The sequence below is a fragment of the Eutrigla gurnardus genome (genome assembly GCF_963514095.1).
Source record: "Eutrigla gurnardus genome assembly, chromosome: 3".
NCBI lineage: Eukaryota > Metazoa > Chordata > Actinopteri > Perciformes > Triglidae > Eutrigla > Eutrigla gurnardus.
In genome coordinates this window covers 27,553,480-27,570,169 of record NC_139917.1, presented here as the reverse complement: position 1 = coordinate 27,570,169, position 16,690 = coordinate 27,553,480, and the positions used below count along the sequence as shown (strand labels likewise).

At 42.6% G+C, this 16,690-nt stretch overlaps 3 protein-coding genes across 3 annotated transcripts; 2 read left to right on the top strand and 1 right to left on the bottom strand.

The window, feature by feature from the left end:
• Positions 1-1,023: 1,023 nt before the first annotated feature.
• fgg (fibrinogen gamma chain) lies at positions 1,024-4,745 on the bottom strand. The gene is made up of 9 exons (XM_084005292.1): positions 4,631-4,745; positions 4,498-4,545; positions 4,224-4,410; positions 3,968-4,052; positions 3,182-3,312; positions 2,796-2,929; positions 2,383-2,567; positions 1,968-2,245; positions 1,024-1,539 (listed from the first exon to the last, which is right to left on the bottom strand). Exons 1-9 carry the CDS (start codon positions 4,691-4,693, stop codon positions 1,355-1,357), a joined length of 1,296 nt encoding a protein of 431 aa, XP_083861418.1. The 5' UTR covers positions 4,694-4,745; the 3' UTR covers positions 1,024-1,354.
• A 6,134-nt stretch (positions 4,746-10,879) lies between these two features.
• lrata (lecithin retinol acyltransferase a) lies at positions 10,880-13,634 on the top strand (the record flags this gene model as incomplete). Its single annotated transcript, XM_084005148.1, has 2 exons — positions 10,880-11,422; positions 13,352-13,634. 2 exons carry the CDS (start codon positions 10,880-10,882, stop codon positions 13,502-13,504), a joined length of 696 nt encoding a protein of 231 aa, XP_083861274.1. The 3' UTR covers positions 13,505-13,634.
• A 658-nt stretch (positions 13,635-14,292) lies between these two features.
• On the top strand, positions 14,293-15,698 carry LOC311010409 (lecithin retinol acyltransferase; the record flags this gene model as incomplete). Its single annotated transcript, XM_084004891.1, has 2 exons — positions 14,293-14,778; positions 15,543-15,698. The coding sequence occupies 2 exons, from the start codon at positions 14,293-14,295 to the stop codon at positions 15,696-15,698; spliced, it is 642 nt and encodes a 213-aa protein (XP_083861017.1).
• Positions 15,699-16,690: the final 992 nt, after the last annotated feature.

The window sequence follows — 16,690 nt, the reverse complement described above, 5'->3', positions numbered from 1 at the left end:
ACGTGTGCCAAGCCTTGTTTGTCTAAAAGAGTACACTGATTAATGGTTATCCAATCTTTCAATTGGGGGGGGCATATTGGCCTTTTTGCACAATTATCCCCTATATTAGGCCATACAAAGGCATTTGTTATTTGGCACAACAATCTACCACCAACAAGATGGAATTTGAACTCCACATGTCATTATTTATTAATGTGAGTGGGATGATGCATGGGAACAAGTTCTACTTGTACACAACGTGTAGATAAGCGTAGTAGATAAACTACCCAAATGTGGATTAAAATACACCGGGACTGTGATGTCCTCATAAGAACTCAATAACTCGGTCACCAGGTGGTTTTTGGTGTCCTGCTGTGATACTCAAAATGATATTTACTATGATCCCTGCAATTATTTAATGTGTATAACCAGGCTGAGCTAAGAGTGACCTCGATGTTATAGTGAGGACAATATTAATGCATCCTCAATGCATGGGGGATTTGTTGTCAGTGCTTAAAGAATGAATATGCTTAAGGCGGAGCAGCATAAGTTTAGTCTTTCTTTCAGGAAGAGGGTTTAATGCAGAGTCTCTGCAGAGCACTTCGGTTTAAATTCAATTACATACTTCTACTTTAAATGTATACTGGAATGTCCATGAGGAGCACTTTGATGATCACTGCCTTGATCAATATATTTAAGTTATTAATTTTATGGAGATGTCGGGACCTCTACTTCCCCAACAGACAAAAGGCTACAGATGGAGAGTTTTAGTTTCCGCCATGCTTCGTGTCCTCTGTGTAGCCAGATCACCCATTCATTAATAAGCAGTTATTGTTGATATAAAGCATATTTTCTCATACGTGTGAGTGTGTATGTGTGTGTTATCTATAAAAATATGAGCTGAGAGAGTCAGTGAAGTGTCTCATGTTCTCTGAATCTCAGGTAAAAACTGATATTTAATATTATATACTATGTTATTGACACTGTGTCTCAGTGGTGTGATGATTGAGTATACACAGCATTCATGCAAATGAAATGGATGCATTCTTTAGGTGTCAGATGGTATTTATTTCAGGGCTGTTGTATTGTTCATACAGGTGAACATCTCTGGTAACTCTGCACTCTGACAACACAATGAAACAGCTTGTAGATTCATATTGTATTTCAGTGTTCCTGGTCTTTTTTGTGTGTGTTTTTTTAGCAGGTGCTTTTGTATCACCTCGACATTGTTTTACAAAACAGCTGCTCGCCATATTGACCCGCTGGGTCAGATCAACAAAGCATGCAAAACAAAATGTTATTTGATTTAAAGGCGTTTTTGGCGTTGAATCCCTTCAACTGCTGCCGGGACAGATCACATGTTAGTCTACTTTTTTTAAACGCCAAGTCCGGCAAAGTCTTTCACGCCAGCCTGCTGTCCAGTGTTTGCTGTGATGCGATTGAGGGGAATGATCTTCATGGTGGTCTCCTTCAGAGAGTACCAGCGGTTGTGCCATGTGACCCAAATAATGCCATTATCGAAGCCGGATTCACCCGCGTCCTTCTCTGTGTACCGGCCACCTGCATGACGGAGACAACACAGTTAGAGTGGAGAAGGATTCTTTCAAATTTGACCCATTGGATAATTTACTTTCTGTTTGGGGGTCAGTTGTTAATAATAATAATAAAAAAACAATAACAAATAATAAAATAACAAAACAATAATAATAAATGATAATAAACAATAAAACAAGAATAAATATTTAAATAATAAATAATAATACAATACTACTACTACTAATATTAATAATGATAATAATAATAACAATAACAACAATAATTATAACAATAATAATACATAAAAATATTTTAATAAATAATAATAAAAACAGCAATAATATTATTATTAATAATAATAATAATAATAATAATAATAATAATAATAATAATAATAACAATAACAGGATCATTCCAGGTAACGGGTGCTGGTCTTGGCCACGTGGTCTCACCCTGGTAGTATTTGCCGTTCAGGTGCGCAGCGTGGCACCGGTTCATCCACCAGCCGGAGCCGTCCTGCCGAGCACAGTTGCCGTCGTACTTGTCGTTGTCGCGGTCTAAGGTGCTGAACTGCATGCCGTTGTGAGACGTGTAGAACTTGTCGCTGGGATCGTCGCCAAAGTCGAAGCCATTGAACGCATCACCGGCGTCGCCGCCGTAGTAGTAGCCGTACGTCAGCCGGTACTGGTCGGCCTCCGGTCCGACCCTGAACATGTTGTAGTCCGCGTGCCTGCAGAGGGAGGGTTACATTTCTGCTGAGTCATCCTTTTTCTCATCCTCATCACCGGGTCATGTTTGCCTTGTCAGCGAGTTCTTTTGCTCTAGTCTTACATAACCGTGTTATTGTGTGCGTGTGCGTGCGCGTACTTTGTGTTCCCCTCCCAGTCAACCAGCTCCACCCGCAGCACGATGGGCATGGTGGCCGTGGCCGTCAGGTGGTGGATCTTCTCGTTCCCGAGCCAGAACTCCGTGGTGTCGTCCGGAGACAGGTACCCGAAGCCCTCCTTGTACTGGATCCAGTCCTTGCCGAAGTCCACGCTGCCGTCGCGTCTCTGTGGGGGGGGGGGGGGGGGGGGCGACGACACGTGACGTCATACTCATCCATCCATCCAACACAACCCACCCTAACATTGTCATACACTCCCTTATCAGCTGCTTTCAGGATTGGATGCATTCACTTCAAAACTTGGAGAAAATAATCGATATAGGAATCATCAGTCAGGAAAGAGGCAATACAATAATATTAATATTAATATGAATATTAATCAAGTGAGGCCTACCCTCTGTAAGACTGTGAAGCCGCGTCCGAAGCTGTCGATCTCACAGTAGACCAGGAACTGCTGGGGGGCCGTTGCTGGCTTCACATAATACAGGCCGTTGGTTCTGGCACCTTTGTTTGCAATATCCTGGCAGTCTGATGAATAAAAGGAATTATTACTAAATATATGTCACAACCATACCTTAAAGTTATTATAAAAGAAACAATAAGAACAAAGAAATGTCCCTTCAGCAAATTCCATCTAGACGAAATCTGTTGACTTTGCATTGTATAGACTTTAGCCCCTAACTAAATACTGAACAAGGACAACTGTGGTTCAGATGAGGCATGATTGAGAAACCTCTTGTGAAACGGCCTGAGGTCAATGAATGGTGATTTTTGTTGTACCTGTTCCTGTGAGCGGCTGGATCTGAACAGAGTCTTGGCAGGGCTCGCTGCATTTCTGCTGCAGCTGAATGGAGAGTTGTTTCAAGTCTGACATCCTCCTCTCGTTGGACGAAATTAAATTCTGGAGATCGCTGGAAAAGAGGGGAAGTAAATGTAAGAGTTCAACAGCAAGAAGTACAAAACAGAGAAGATAAAATAGATAAGGAAAGAATACGAAGATATGGAAATGACGTAGAAACCAAAAAGGAACAAAAGAGTGTTAATAATAAGTGTTTCTTTTAATGAATATCTGTGTGGAAAGAGGAGTGGGTGGCTGATCTGGGTTCAGTGACTCTGTGGGCGAGTATTTACCTAAATGTGTGGGTGGCAGGGACAAAGTAAAGTATCACATGTAAAAGTACACAGTGTTTTTAATAAAAACTAGATTAAACATTATATTAGACTATTATTAATGATGTCCACTGGGCACATTCATACAATTTTATTCTTATTTTGTCTTTTTGAGTGACATTTTTTCTTGATGAATGTCAGGGGCCCCATGAACGGGCCCAGTAGGACTTCATGTTCATTACACAACAATGCAACATGATTTACAAACTGGCTGTGGTGAAAACAAATCAACCTTTAACTACAGCTGTGAAGTACATGTAAAATAAATGAAATAGGTTGGAACAAACCTAGAAACTAAGTATAGAAATACTCATACTGTAGTACAATACTTGAGTAAAAGTGTAACAGTATAATTCCAGTGCTAATGGTAACCTGTAATATATAGTATATACTTACAATATTTGCTGTTCCTGTGCGACGATGGTCTTTTCAAATCGAACGATATCATCCATCATGCTTGACGCTTTTTTGAACTGTGCGTCTGAAATTTAAAAAAAGTCATTGTCAACATTATACATATATAATACTTCACATATGCTAACGACAGTTTGCAGAGAGGAATTTGGACCTATAGGTAAATAACTGCAACAGAAACAATATTTAGTCACATTGATAAGGAGACTCTGTGTTACTGGATGCGTGAGTGATTTACCTGGCTGGGCGCTCTTCTGAGCGGAAAGAGCAGAATCCTTCATGAAGGTGGTCTTGTCTTCAGACTCTTTGGTCAAATTGGCAATGGTTTCAAGTTCCACTTCCATCGTGTCCAAATCGTTGTCCACCAATGGCATATACCTCAGCATGTAGTCAGCCACTCCACATGTCGTAGGACAGTACTTTCCCTGAAGTACAGAAGCATTCATAGTAGTAGTTATACTACATACAGCATCCACACAGCGTCAAACCTTCAAGATGTTGTAACTACTTACAAAGCCGTCATTTTGGGTGCATGATGCAAGGTTGTCCCCTCTGGTTTGCTACACACACACACACACGGGTCAGTAAAGATTTAGATGTTTGAAAACCTCCGCCAGTGAAAAACATCACAATGCGGTGACTTACTGCCAACGAGACGGAGAAAAGTAACAGAAGTCCTCCCGCTGTTGCTAGAAACGATGTCGCCATGTTGCTTTGGGGCCACCAGTCGTGGTCTTCTTCAGGGAATGACGAGCTGCTCGACTCTGCTGGGATATTTATCCGAACAAGGTCCTTAGGTCAGTGTTTGATAAAGGGCTCACATGCAAACATCCCACTCACTGTGTGTCGACAACACTGTGACTCAAACGTCCAACAAAGGTCATTTCCCAGATTTGACGAAGCTCGGTGATCGACATCTGTAGGAGAACATATGTGGTGAAATCATGACAAAGCATGTTGACAAGGATTACCCTCAAATTCTTGATGGGATGATTGGGCTTGGACAGTCAGTCAAATTGAGTTGATTATTTACAATTTGTGTTTATCATATGATACAAAAAACCCAAAAGACAAATCAGAGTATGAGTCCTTCCTAAAAGACAAAAACGTAATTATAACAACAACATTAACATCAGTGTGTTTGTCAGACGTACCAATAAATGCTGGGTGGACACATCATTTGTGAAACAAGATTTTTTTGAATGAGGTAGGAGATGTCAAAATATCACATAGGACATCTGAACTAAATACGGAGGCCCACTGCTGCCAAAATCCATCCATCCATCCATTTTCTACCGCTTATCCTGTATTCAGGGTCGCGGGGGGGCTGGAGCCAATCCCAGCTGTCATTGGGCGAAGGCAGGGTACACCCTGGACAGGACGCCAGTCTATCGCAGGGCCGACATGTAGAGACAAACCACCATTCAAGTTTGCTGCCAAAATAAATAAACAAAAATTAGGAAAACTTGTAAGTGTAAGTTTAACTTTTAAAACGTTGAATTTTTTTAACTGCCCTCCCACGTACAAAATGTTGGACTTTGACTTCTGTAAGCATCCTGCTTCCAACAGTCAACACTGATTTCTTTTAATCGTGCGATGATCGATCCCTCAAACAAGTAATTATTATTTTATCCACAATGACGAAGGTTTCCTTACCGTAACAAAGTAGTTATTTTAAGGCAGGGGCGTCAGCAGCATTTGATATGTGGGGGGGGGGTTTGAGACTTTTGGCAGATATACAGCCAAAACAAAACAAAAAACCTAACCCCAATTTTCACATCTCATATCGGGAACGGAGGGTCATAGAGACTCGGGAGTGGGTGGCGTCTGACCTAATTCGACCCTTCTGGACACGGCAGTCTTTGAACCGAGTGTCTGCGACTTACCGTTCTGGAGATACAGCCAAAATAAAACAAGGAATGAACCCAAAACCCAACCCTAACCCCATCACCAATCCTAACCCCAACGCCAACAATAACCCCAACGCCAACCCCAACCCCATCGCTAACCCCAAAGCCAACCCCAACCCTAATGCCAACCCCAACCCTAACCCAGCCCCAACCCTTACCCCAACAATAACCCCATCGCCAACCCAACGGTGTCGATGTCTGCGCATGCGTTAAACGGCAGTGTTGAGCTGAGGGCCGTATACCTATTATAAATAATTCTGACTTATAGCTCATAAATTTGATTCATTTTAATTTGTTTCCCCTTTTCCTGGTGGAAATTGGCTTTTATACAAATACACAATTCCAAGTCATATAGAAGGCACAGAATAACCATAGCAACAGTAGCCTACTTGATATAAAGCAAACAAACCAAAAAACCCACCACCACCATAAAGTATATACGTAGTATTCATCATAATAATTGCTAATTGCAAAAAAAATATTATGTGACTCTGGCTTTGACACGTTATGGTCGTTAAGTTAAGAGAAAACCATTCTGACTTCTACACTTTAACATGCAGTTGTTTTGGAAACTCGGCTGCACTGTTGGGTGAATCCACTAGTGGGAACCACAGTAAACCAAAAAGACATGCAAACCTTACAATCACACCTTCAGACTGAAGACTTTATTATGATGAAGAACACGTGGAGGTATACATGCGGTTAAAACAGACAGTTCATGCAAAATACGTCACTGTTAGCAATGAGATACGATTTCAAAGTAATAACTGGTACACAGTATTTAAGACAAGATGTAACCTCACTGGATAGTTGCGTGTAGATGTGTCACCTTTTGCTTGTGGTTCAAACGCTATGACACCTTGATGGAACTGTTCTTTACAGACTTCAGATACAGAGGAGGATGTATTTGCTTTGTGCAGTTTGCAGGACATGCTTTCAGTAACACTGAAGCACGTTTTCCACAGGCTTAGTTTTTAAGAATGTGCAGCTGAGCTTTTGTTGACTGAACTGGAGCTAAACACTTCTTACACGAGACCGATTTTTCATGGTTTACAGTCTACAGTCTTACAGTCTCCAAGTCAGTTTTTTTTCTTCTTTTAGATCAATACGTATTGACAGGCCTTTGAAACACGACTTAGACTTTAATGTTGGGAAATACAGTTTACAGCCAAATAGTTAACTTGACATTTACTGTCCAAATTCTCCCTGCAGAAATCGAGGGAGGTCTGATCTTAAAACACACAAACACATTGCACATCAAATTTTTCTTAGGTGAGCAATTTGCATTTGATTTCCACATCATTGTTTGACATAATCAGGCATGAATTGATTTAAGATGTTGTGATCGGCATCCTCTGGAAGGCGACTTCACTGGGTGTCTGACCTTTGGGTGCAAGAGTAGCTTTATCCAAAGCAACCTTAAATAAGTCAACTCCCGTACGTCACCCATCTCTTAGATGACTTTCTTACCACCACGCCACCTTCTTCACCCCCAGCTGACGGTCTACACACTCTGACTTCTGCATTCCAAGAACATGGAGTTCAAAGCAGAAGGTCACAGCATTTCCCTGAGCATCATCCTCTACTCTGAAAACCCCCCAATAGGCCCGTTCAGATATCCATCAATGCCCACAGAGCTCATGGTTTTCAAGCTGCTGTGCTTCTTTGAGTCAAATTTAGTGGAAATACACCTTGTCCCTAGTGACATATGGATCAATCACTTCATAATCCATTCTTCAGCGCTGCTGGGTGAAAGTGAGGGTGATATCAAGTGCAATGTTTACCTTTTTGGGGAATGATTGCAGTTCTATACTGTTCAAGGACGTTCTTATCTCTCCAGTATGTTGTACAGTAGGCTAAACGGTTCAACTACAACCACACATGCATGTAGTTGTTGATAGTAGGTAGTCAGCCTGGGGAGATTCTTCAGGGTGCATTCAAATCCAAACAAGAAGTGGGGACACATGTGGCAAAGATAAAGCTGATTAAGGCCTCATCTAGGGCCCCATGTTGACATTAGATGATAAATTGTACCTTGACTACCTCTACGTGACCTGGTTTTTTTATGAGGAGGAGGAAAAACAGACCCAAGACGAATATAAAAGCCTCGCTGACCCGAGAATGAACTGCCAGGACCATGAACCTAAACAGTGCTGAACTTTTGCTGAACTGGCCTCTTTGAGAAGAAAACACCAGATGGAAAGTGTTTCTTTCTTTCTCCGAGTGCCATGAAGACACGGGCACTCTCTCTCTCTCTCTCTCTCTCTGAACACTGTGTCCAGGATGCTAAGTTGTTGCTGTTGTTGATGCATCGGGACCCTGACACCAGGCGTGCCTCGTATCAGGATGGGAAACGGCAGAAAAGCAAGGTGATTTGTCTATTATGGTAATTACGGTAATGAATCGTCCCATTTCTTAACAGAAAAACGTGGCGAATATGTCCGTCAGTAATCAACTTCAGTTTTGAGGCCAAAACAAAACAAAGTCAGCATAGTTCACAGGTGGTCTGACCAGGAATTAAAATTTAAAGAGCCTTGTTACGGCCCCCCCATTGGTCACAACTATAAGTCCGGAGCCATTTGTGTAAATCTCCCCCCGGACAGGAGGGCAAAGGTTGGTTGTAACGCCACCTCCGGGTTCAGCCTCTGGTCACAGACGGTTAAGTCGCCTCAGCTGAACGCAGATCCGATGGAAAAACATGCAAACATACACTAGCATCGTGAATTAGTCTTTTTTTTCGATGATTGTGCGACTCAGTGGACCTGGACACGTTAGTCTTAATGTTTGCGATGCCGTATAGATTTATATAGATTTATTGTCCTCTGCTCGGGTTTGCAGCGGGTTCAACTGGTCCTGCAGCTGTGCTGCAATAAAAGAGGGACACATCTGTCAAGTGAGCGGTATATTAGTCTCTGTTGGCTCACTGTGCCATTCATCACCAGGTTTGGTTTATAATCTACAGAGTGAGAAATAGTGAACATTTCCAAATTAGCCTGATAAGCTATATTAGGCTAAAGAAAGATTTGAACTGCATGTTTGATTTCCATCGTTAATGTCATTATTCTAAAGCAGAAGTTCACTTTTTGACTGTCTGAATTCAGCCACTGCACCGAATGATCACATTGATTTTCAGACGGGAGTGAAACAGTACTGTACTTGAGTAAAATTTGAAGGTACTTTACTTGAATACTTTATACTCAACTATTTGCATGACAGCTGTAGTTACTGCATTTATAATATACCAATCTCATATGGGCTTTTCTATTTATTGACTAGTTATCTTATACTAGTTATATCTTGATAGTTTAGTATAATTAGCTGGTAACACTTTACTTTAGTCACATTATAAATGCATGACTTCTACTTTTAGCTGAGTATTTATCTTAGAATTTATGTCATTTTTCCAGGAAAGAACTTTTCTTTGAGTAGTAAATTTGCTAATAGTTAACTAATAATAATAATATTAACTTTTATTTGTATAGCACCTTTTTTAACGAGGTTACAAAGTGCTTTACAGACAAGAGATTAAAATGTACAGTGAATAAAACATAGAAATAGCAATAAACACACACACTTCCTCAACTTTGTGGGTCAAACTGGTTTCCCTGTTGTTTTTAAGTCAGATTCAAGGACACAAGATAAAAAAATGTTTCTCATGGTATTTTCTGGGTCAAGTGATGAGGGAGATTAGCGTAAGCTTGTCAAAGGACTGTTCTCATCGTATGGTTCTTCTGAGAAGGTGCAGAACATCAGCACGGCCTGATTTCCCAACACTGATCCTGGGTTGATGATGGGACCGAACAGACCAGCCACTGTGAGTCAACAAAGTCCTCCGGGTCATTGTCTGGATGGTAATCGGCTTAGTCTAATTAGTTATCCACATAGCGAAAGTCAAACCAATATCACCAAAAAAGGTAAAAGCTGGGAAAACACAAAAAATATAGATTCAAATGGCAACGAGCACATAACAGTATTTAAATTAGTGTTTAAATACGGTTATGTGTTGAACTTTACGGTATTTGACTTTGTTCTCATCCGCAGAGAAACTACATACTAGTAACATACAGTGTGGGACTTTTACATGTAATGGAGTACTTTACATGTAAAAACCAGTATTCACTCTATTTTGTTGCTCTAGTTTTGGTCTCCACCACAACCTCTGAGCTAAATGTGACTCTTTAGCTGCTAAATGCTCCAGAATGTCCATCTACAGCTGCTAACTCTCTCTGTTTGTCATTCTGTGGTCGATGACTTGGATCTGTTGTCTAAAAAACAGCAGCTTCTGCGTCTAGAAACGGTGCTGATGAGAGCCGTGAGAGTGAACCAGATCAGTAAAGTTGCCGGGCCAGAAAGCCAAAACGATAAAAACATAAAATCTTTGATGTATATGTGCATGCTGCATGGGTATTTGTTGTTTTTTTAATATAAAAATATTGAGTAGTGCAGCTTTAAAGTGGATTGACGGTGATATTGGGGTTATTGTTGCAGCATCTTGAGGTTTCTTTAAACAAAACGGAGCAGCCAAGCAGCATTAAGCTTGCTTATTTTAATGATATATTCTACAAAACCCTCACTTACCTCACTTTCACACCCGGACCATTCATGACTCAGGTCCCTTTTCTTTCACTTCATTGTCTTTTAAAAACCACATCAGTATTTGAATGTTGTATCTCTGTTCAAACTCTAACTCTCTGTGTTTAACTACATGAAGGAGTGTATCTTGTTATACTATAATAATCTAATTCCTTACATGCTTATTTAATTCCACTAAATAATCTCCTGTTCATTCCCTCCGGCTAATGAATGTGGCTCAGGAGGAAAATGCAGCAGGGAAGAAAAACAAGTTTCTGAGGAGGTCGCACGTGCACAAGGTCGCTCGTGGCCAATGGTGTCCTCGTGGGCTTCCCCTCCTTCTCGTGCCTGGAGGATAAAAGCTCATTTCCACTCGAACACGAGACGACATTTCCAGACTCCAACTCCCACGATGCTGCAGCTGCTGACGTTCCTGGTGGCCAAACTCTCTCTTCTCTCCATCTTCAAACGTCTGGAGTCCGGCTGGTCGGACGGCGAGGACCGGGAGCCGCACGCGCAGCCCCGCGGGCCGCCGCCGCCGCCTCCCCCCCGCCGCGGGGACCTGCTGGAGGTCCCCAGAACCATCTTCACCCACTACGGCATCTACTTAGGCGACAACAAGGTCGCGCACCTCATCCCCGACATCCTGCCGGCGCTCACGAGCGACAGGGAGCTCATCGGCTCCGTCATCACCAACAAGAGGCTCGTGCTCGGCTGCGTGTACAGGCGCGCGACGGTGCGCGTGGACACGCTGGAGGACTTCGCGTACGGCTGCAGCGTCCTGATCAACCGCGCGGACAAGAGGATGAGGAGACAGGCGCTCCCCAACGAGGAGGTCGCGCAGAGAGCCGAGCGGCTGGTCGGCGCGGTCCCGTACAGTCTGCTGTGGTACAACTGCGAACACTTCGTGACGCTCTGCAGATACGGATCTGCGGTCAGCAGCCAGACGGAGCAGGTAAACGGGACGTCCTGTTGTTGGGCATGGGAACGGGATGTCTATTTAAGGATACACATTAGTGCATTCATACTATCCCATATTGGCAACGTGGAGTGTTTGATTTGTTGTGGGTTGATAGGAGGTCCACGGGTCACATTGACCTCCCTAAAGCCCCCCCATGCAGCCTTCATGTACCCAGTGGCGGTTCTAGACAAATTTTACTGGGGGGGCCAAGGTGGGGCCAATGTTTGATCAGAGGGGCACATTAAAAAATGGAAACAAATGATATGATGACTACTAGAAGAAAAACAACGTAGAGGCATACATATCATTTCACAAGTAACCATCCCGCCCTACTTAACACGGGCAGATACTGTTGATTACTTTACTCAATAAATGTATTATTTATCGAAATGCAACAGCCAAGACTGATAAAGTTACGTGGTTAACGTCACAACATTGCGTAGAACTAGCTAGGATACTGACATTCGGATATTTGCTTCTGCTTCGATGAGTTTGCTTAGATATTTAAACATAGCGAGATCAGACATTTACAAACTTGATTTTCTTATCGTAGTGAGGAACAACAGTAACACGGTTACGTGCAATAAATCACTTTACGAGATGAAATCGTTTTGCTTACCTTCGCCTCTTGCAACAAGACATTAGCTCCTCTCTTCAAAACTTGTGGCTGCCGTTCTCACTCTCATCTCGCATCCGGCAAGGCAGTGTTTGGGTGCGTCGCTCTAATTATTCCGTGTAGAGCGCTGAGTCACATTAGTTCCGCTTTTGGCGCTAGCGCATAAAATCGTAATAACTTGATCAATTTATTTCATTTTCATTTTATCATTCAGTCAGCTTATTCAGTCAGCTCTGGGGGGGCCACAGGGGGGGCCTGGGACATTTTTACAGGGGCACTGGCCCCTGTAGGCCCCCGTGTAGAACCGCCACTGCATGTACCCCATCATCTCCAGGTTCCCATTCGGTGCTCACAAAGACCTGAAATCAACCAGTACTTCGTTAGAGCAGCTTCATTGAGGAACATGCACCGCGTAAACTTAAGAAAACAAGGTTTTAAAAGGAGATTTTAACTGAGGACCCCTCGAGTCCACAAGCGTAGGTCGGGGTTTCCCGCTGAGGTGAGCCCCCCCAGATCCTGACACATCTAGTCTCAATCAATCAATGCCCTCGATCAATTTACTTATGAGATTTACATTTACATTTAGGTCATTTATCAGACGCTTTTGTCCAAAGCGACTTACAATAAGTACATTTGTCAAAAGAAACCACAACATATCATTGCCGATAAAGTAAGAGCTAAAAAATAGAAACAAGTGTTAGGTCCTCATCTGAGTAAAGTAGTAGCTGTTCAGCAAACATACCTTAAGAACAACAGTGCTATGATCAAAGTAATAAAAGTGATAAATTAATCGCGTAATATAAAAAAAACGTAATACCAAAATAACTGGACAACACCTTGGGACAAGGACACCGGTCTCCTGGTTGAAAGTCCCATTTCTCACCTTTTAGACTTTGTCACTTGATCGGAGTGCAACAGAGTCATCTGATCTCTTCCTCCATTAATGTCGTTTTTTTTCCTGGTACAAGAGCAAGATGTCTTCATTTACACCTCTTGCCATGAAGCCCTGCACGCTGATAATGAAGGGCACGACTGAGTTCATACGTTGACTTTAAGTGGTGCACATTCCTAAACAAATCTGCAAATCAGATTACTGGAAACCAACCAATCCAGTGCCGGGCCCCAGATTTTAAGGCCCCTTGCACCAAGTGGTATTCCTACTTTGCCAAGTTGGTTTGCCAAGAGTTTAACAATCACAGATAAATGGGAGGCGACCTCTTCCTCCAGGTTAACCGTTGCAAACTGACTTTTATTTTGAAAATATATGGTCCATGATTCTAATCGTACTGTGTGTATTTGCTTCGTAGTTCTGCGAGTGCTTGAAATCCATCATCAGAGACCAACGCAGCGTCGTCGTCACGAGTCTCCTCGGAATGATCTCCATCGTCTGTTTCGGCATGGCGCCGTCAACTACGTTACCCACAATCCTCATCCCCTTTACTCTGTGGATGGCTGGTTAAAAGAGTTCAGCACCAGGAACCTGCACCCGTACTTTTACTTTGGCGAGGGCTGACCCCTGAACCTCCTCAGGATGGTGTCATGTGATGTCATGCTTTACATGCTTTCATGCGATCCTGCAGGCCATGTTTAATGTTTATGTTTTGATACATCTATGTGACTTATATTTGTTCTCTGATAAAAGTGTGTATTTTATAGTAGTGTACCTAATATAATGTTGTAAATATGAAATGTTTAATAAACAATTTATTTTTTACTTCATGTGACTCTTTACTCTCCAACCACATGCAGGTGAAGGCAGAGCCATAAATTAGCCCTAATATATGTGATATTTCATGAAATATTGTCTTATTGATTCTGAAACAGAGTAATAATGGCAACATGTCAATCAATCACATTACAGCAGTGTCAAATCGGCTGCAGCTGTAACCGTTACATTTTATCATGGATTTAAAGCCCAAGAAAAGTGCTGAATAACGATGAAACAGATGGAAAGTGCAGCAGAACAATGTCAGTCTGCAGAAAACAAAGGCTGTTTATTTGGCTACGATGGCTCAAGAAGGAGTGACCTTTTGGAGAATGAGGATTTAACTTGTTGCCAAGGCGACCTTCTTAACGACCTTAATACAACGAGGCCGGCGTTTCAGAATCCAGCCGAGTGATTAGAGAAAGCTCCTTTATTTCTGTCAAAATCTTCCCGAAGCGTTGGCTAATATCTAATTCTCCCGGCTCCTCCCAGCCTCGACTCAAATAAAAATGGGTGTGCAGCGACCAGCGTCACACTGCCATCATGTTTCTGTACCAGCTGCTGAACTTTTTCTACGTGGCCTCCCAGAAGGAGGAGGACTCGGAGCACGACCTTTCCCTGTACAAGCGCGGCGACCTGCTGGAGGTCCCCAGGACGCTCTTCACACATTTCGGCATCTACCTGGGCGACAACCGCGTGGCTCACCTCATCCCGGACATCCTCCCCGTGCTCTCGAGGAATAAATCCGCCATCGCCACGATGGTGACCAACAACCGCCTCCTGCTGGGGGTCATCGCCAAGGTCGCCAGCGTCAGAGTGGACTCCGTGGTGGACTTTGCGTACGGCTCGGAGATCCTGATCAACCCCATGGACCGGGTGTGCAGCCAGCCCCCGCTGGAGGGGGACGAGGTGGCCAGGAGGGCCGAGAAGCTCCTGGGCTCGGTCAGCTACAGCTTACTGTGGTACAACTGTGAACACTATGTGATGTACTGCAGATACGGCATGGCCATCAGCTACCAGACGTACCAGGTAGGAGGTAGAAAACATTCCTCATCCTGTGTAAAGATGCATTACAACGTTAAATGCTTTCATTAACTAAGTTGGTACAATTCATTTTTACAAATCCCCTTTTTTCTTTCCCTTGACAAACTTTCCTTGCTGAGCTAAACACCGGAAGGATATAAAAAGGGAATATTACACATGAAATACAGTACATTTGGAATATTGATGACATTTTATTTGCCTGTATCTTATATTAGCTTCTGCTGAACATTAAAATAAACATTATTTCCCGATGACTTACATCATGATCGCATTAGAAAAGAGTCAGTGTGGAATACAGCAATCAATCATTATTTTAATTGACATAAAGATGAGTTAGTAAGAACAGACTTAAATACCAAAATTATACTTAAATAAAAGATCAATTCAATTACTTTTCATCTATTGAATTAGTTTATATTTATAGTGTCGATGTATTATAATCTATGTCATGGTTGAACAGCAAACAATGAAAATGTCACATGCAAAAGCCAAAAGGGTTCAGGTCCATTGCACGTCTTGCATTTCCATGGGTTTAGTGCAACACTAGTGTGTGAAGTGATGCTAATCCACATATCTTAAAGCTGATATCCAGACTGACATTTGGTCACATGGTGGATATTTGTCCACAGCAGAGCTGCTTCAGTCCAAGTGGAGGGGAAATCAGCAGAGTAGCGCCATCTAGTGTTGCTTGAAGTGATGAAGACCTTTCTCCCCGTGATTTCCTGGTCTGATTCCCTCTTTTCTTGCAGTTCTGCACAACAGTCCGGAAGATCGTGTGCAGCAGGACGAGCGCCTGTTTGACGGCAGTGTGTGGGGCGGCAGCCATGTTGGCCGCCGGCTGTTTGACCCCCATGGCGGGCTTAGCCACCCTGCTCATCTCCTTCACTATCTGGATGGCAGCCTGAAGGCCTCGCCACGGAGAGAAAGACTCATTCAACACACCGGTGGAAGCTGACATTAAGTTTTAGCTGCGCGACTAACAAGGCGTTGGGAAACAACCGTGTTTCCTTTATTGACAGATGTTTTATTTGGCTTTGCCTTCATGGTTGGCTTGCTGTTGCAATCATGTTTTTGTTGGATGTATAATGTGGGAAGTTACTCTTCATCAGTGTTCCCCTGGCTCTGGTGTGCAACATTAATCTCAGTTAACAGTAGAAACTCATACGTTATAAATGGACTTTGATTGAACACAGACTGAGATGAAGCTCAACAGAGAGACCTGGAAACAGGATGAATCATTTTGTTTTCCCGTGTTATATTAGGCTGTATGGACCTAAAAGGTTGCTTTGGACAAAGTGCAATAACTTCCTTCTTAATGGAATACGGTATAACTTTGATATGTTCTATATAATATATATGATATATATTTGCCAGTCCATCAAACCGGCCTTTCTACCTGCTTTGCTGTTGCCTCTATTGGACCAATCATAATTCCATTTCATCATCTCCGCCGCTGCCATCAAAGTTCATTTGATTCCATTTTATTTTGTATTATATTCATTATCAGATTTGCCTCGATGCCCTGAAATGTTTTATCCTCGTTTCACCCTAAAGCCACTTTGTGACTGTTTTGCTCTATAAATGAAGTTTATTGTTATTAGAATTCCCCAGATTTAAACAAGCGTGCGACACACACACGTCCATGGGAACGTACTGCTGAATGCAGGCTGATGGGGAACTAAATAGCCATAAATGTTCATATTAGAGTTAAATGCTTTGCTCAGACTGCAGATGGTCGACGTGTGATGACAACGAGAATAGCACGGTTCCACTGGGAACCAGTCTGCATCCTTCTTTTAGCATTTCCCATAAGAATTCAAAGCAAGCAGGAAAAACGGGTTTCTGTGGTGATTCATTATTTTATCATACGTGCTGTTATTTATGAATCCTGCTTCTG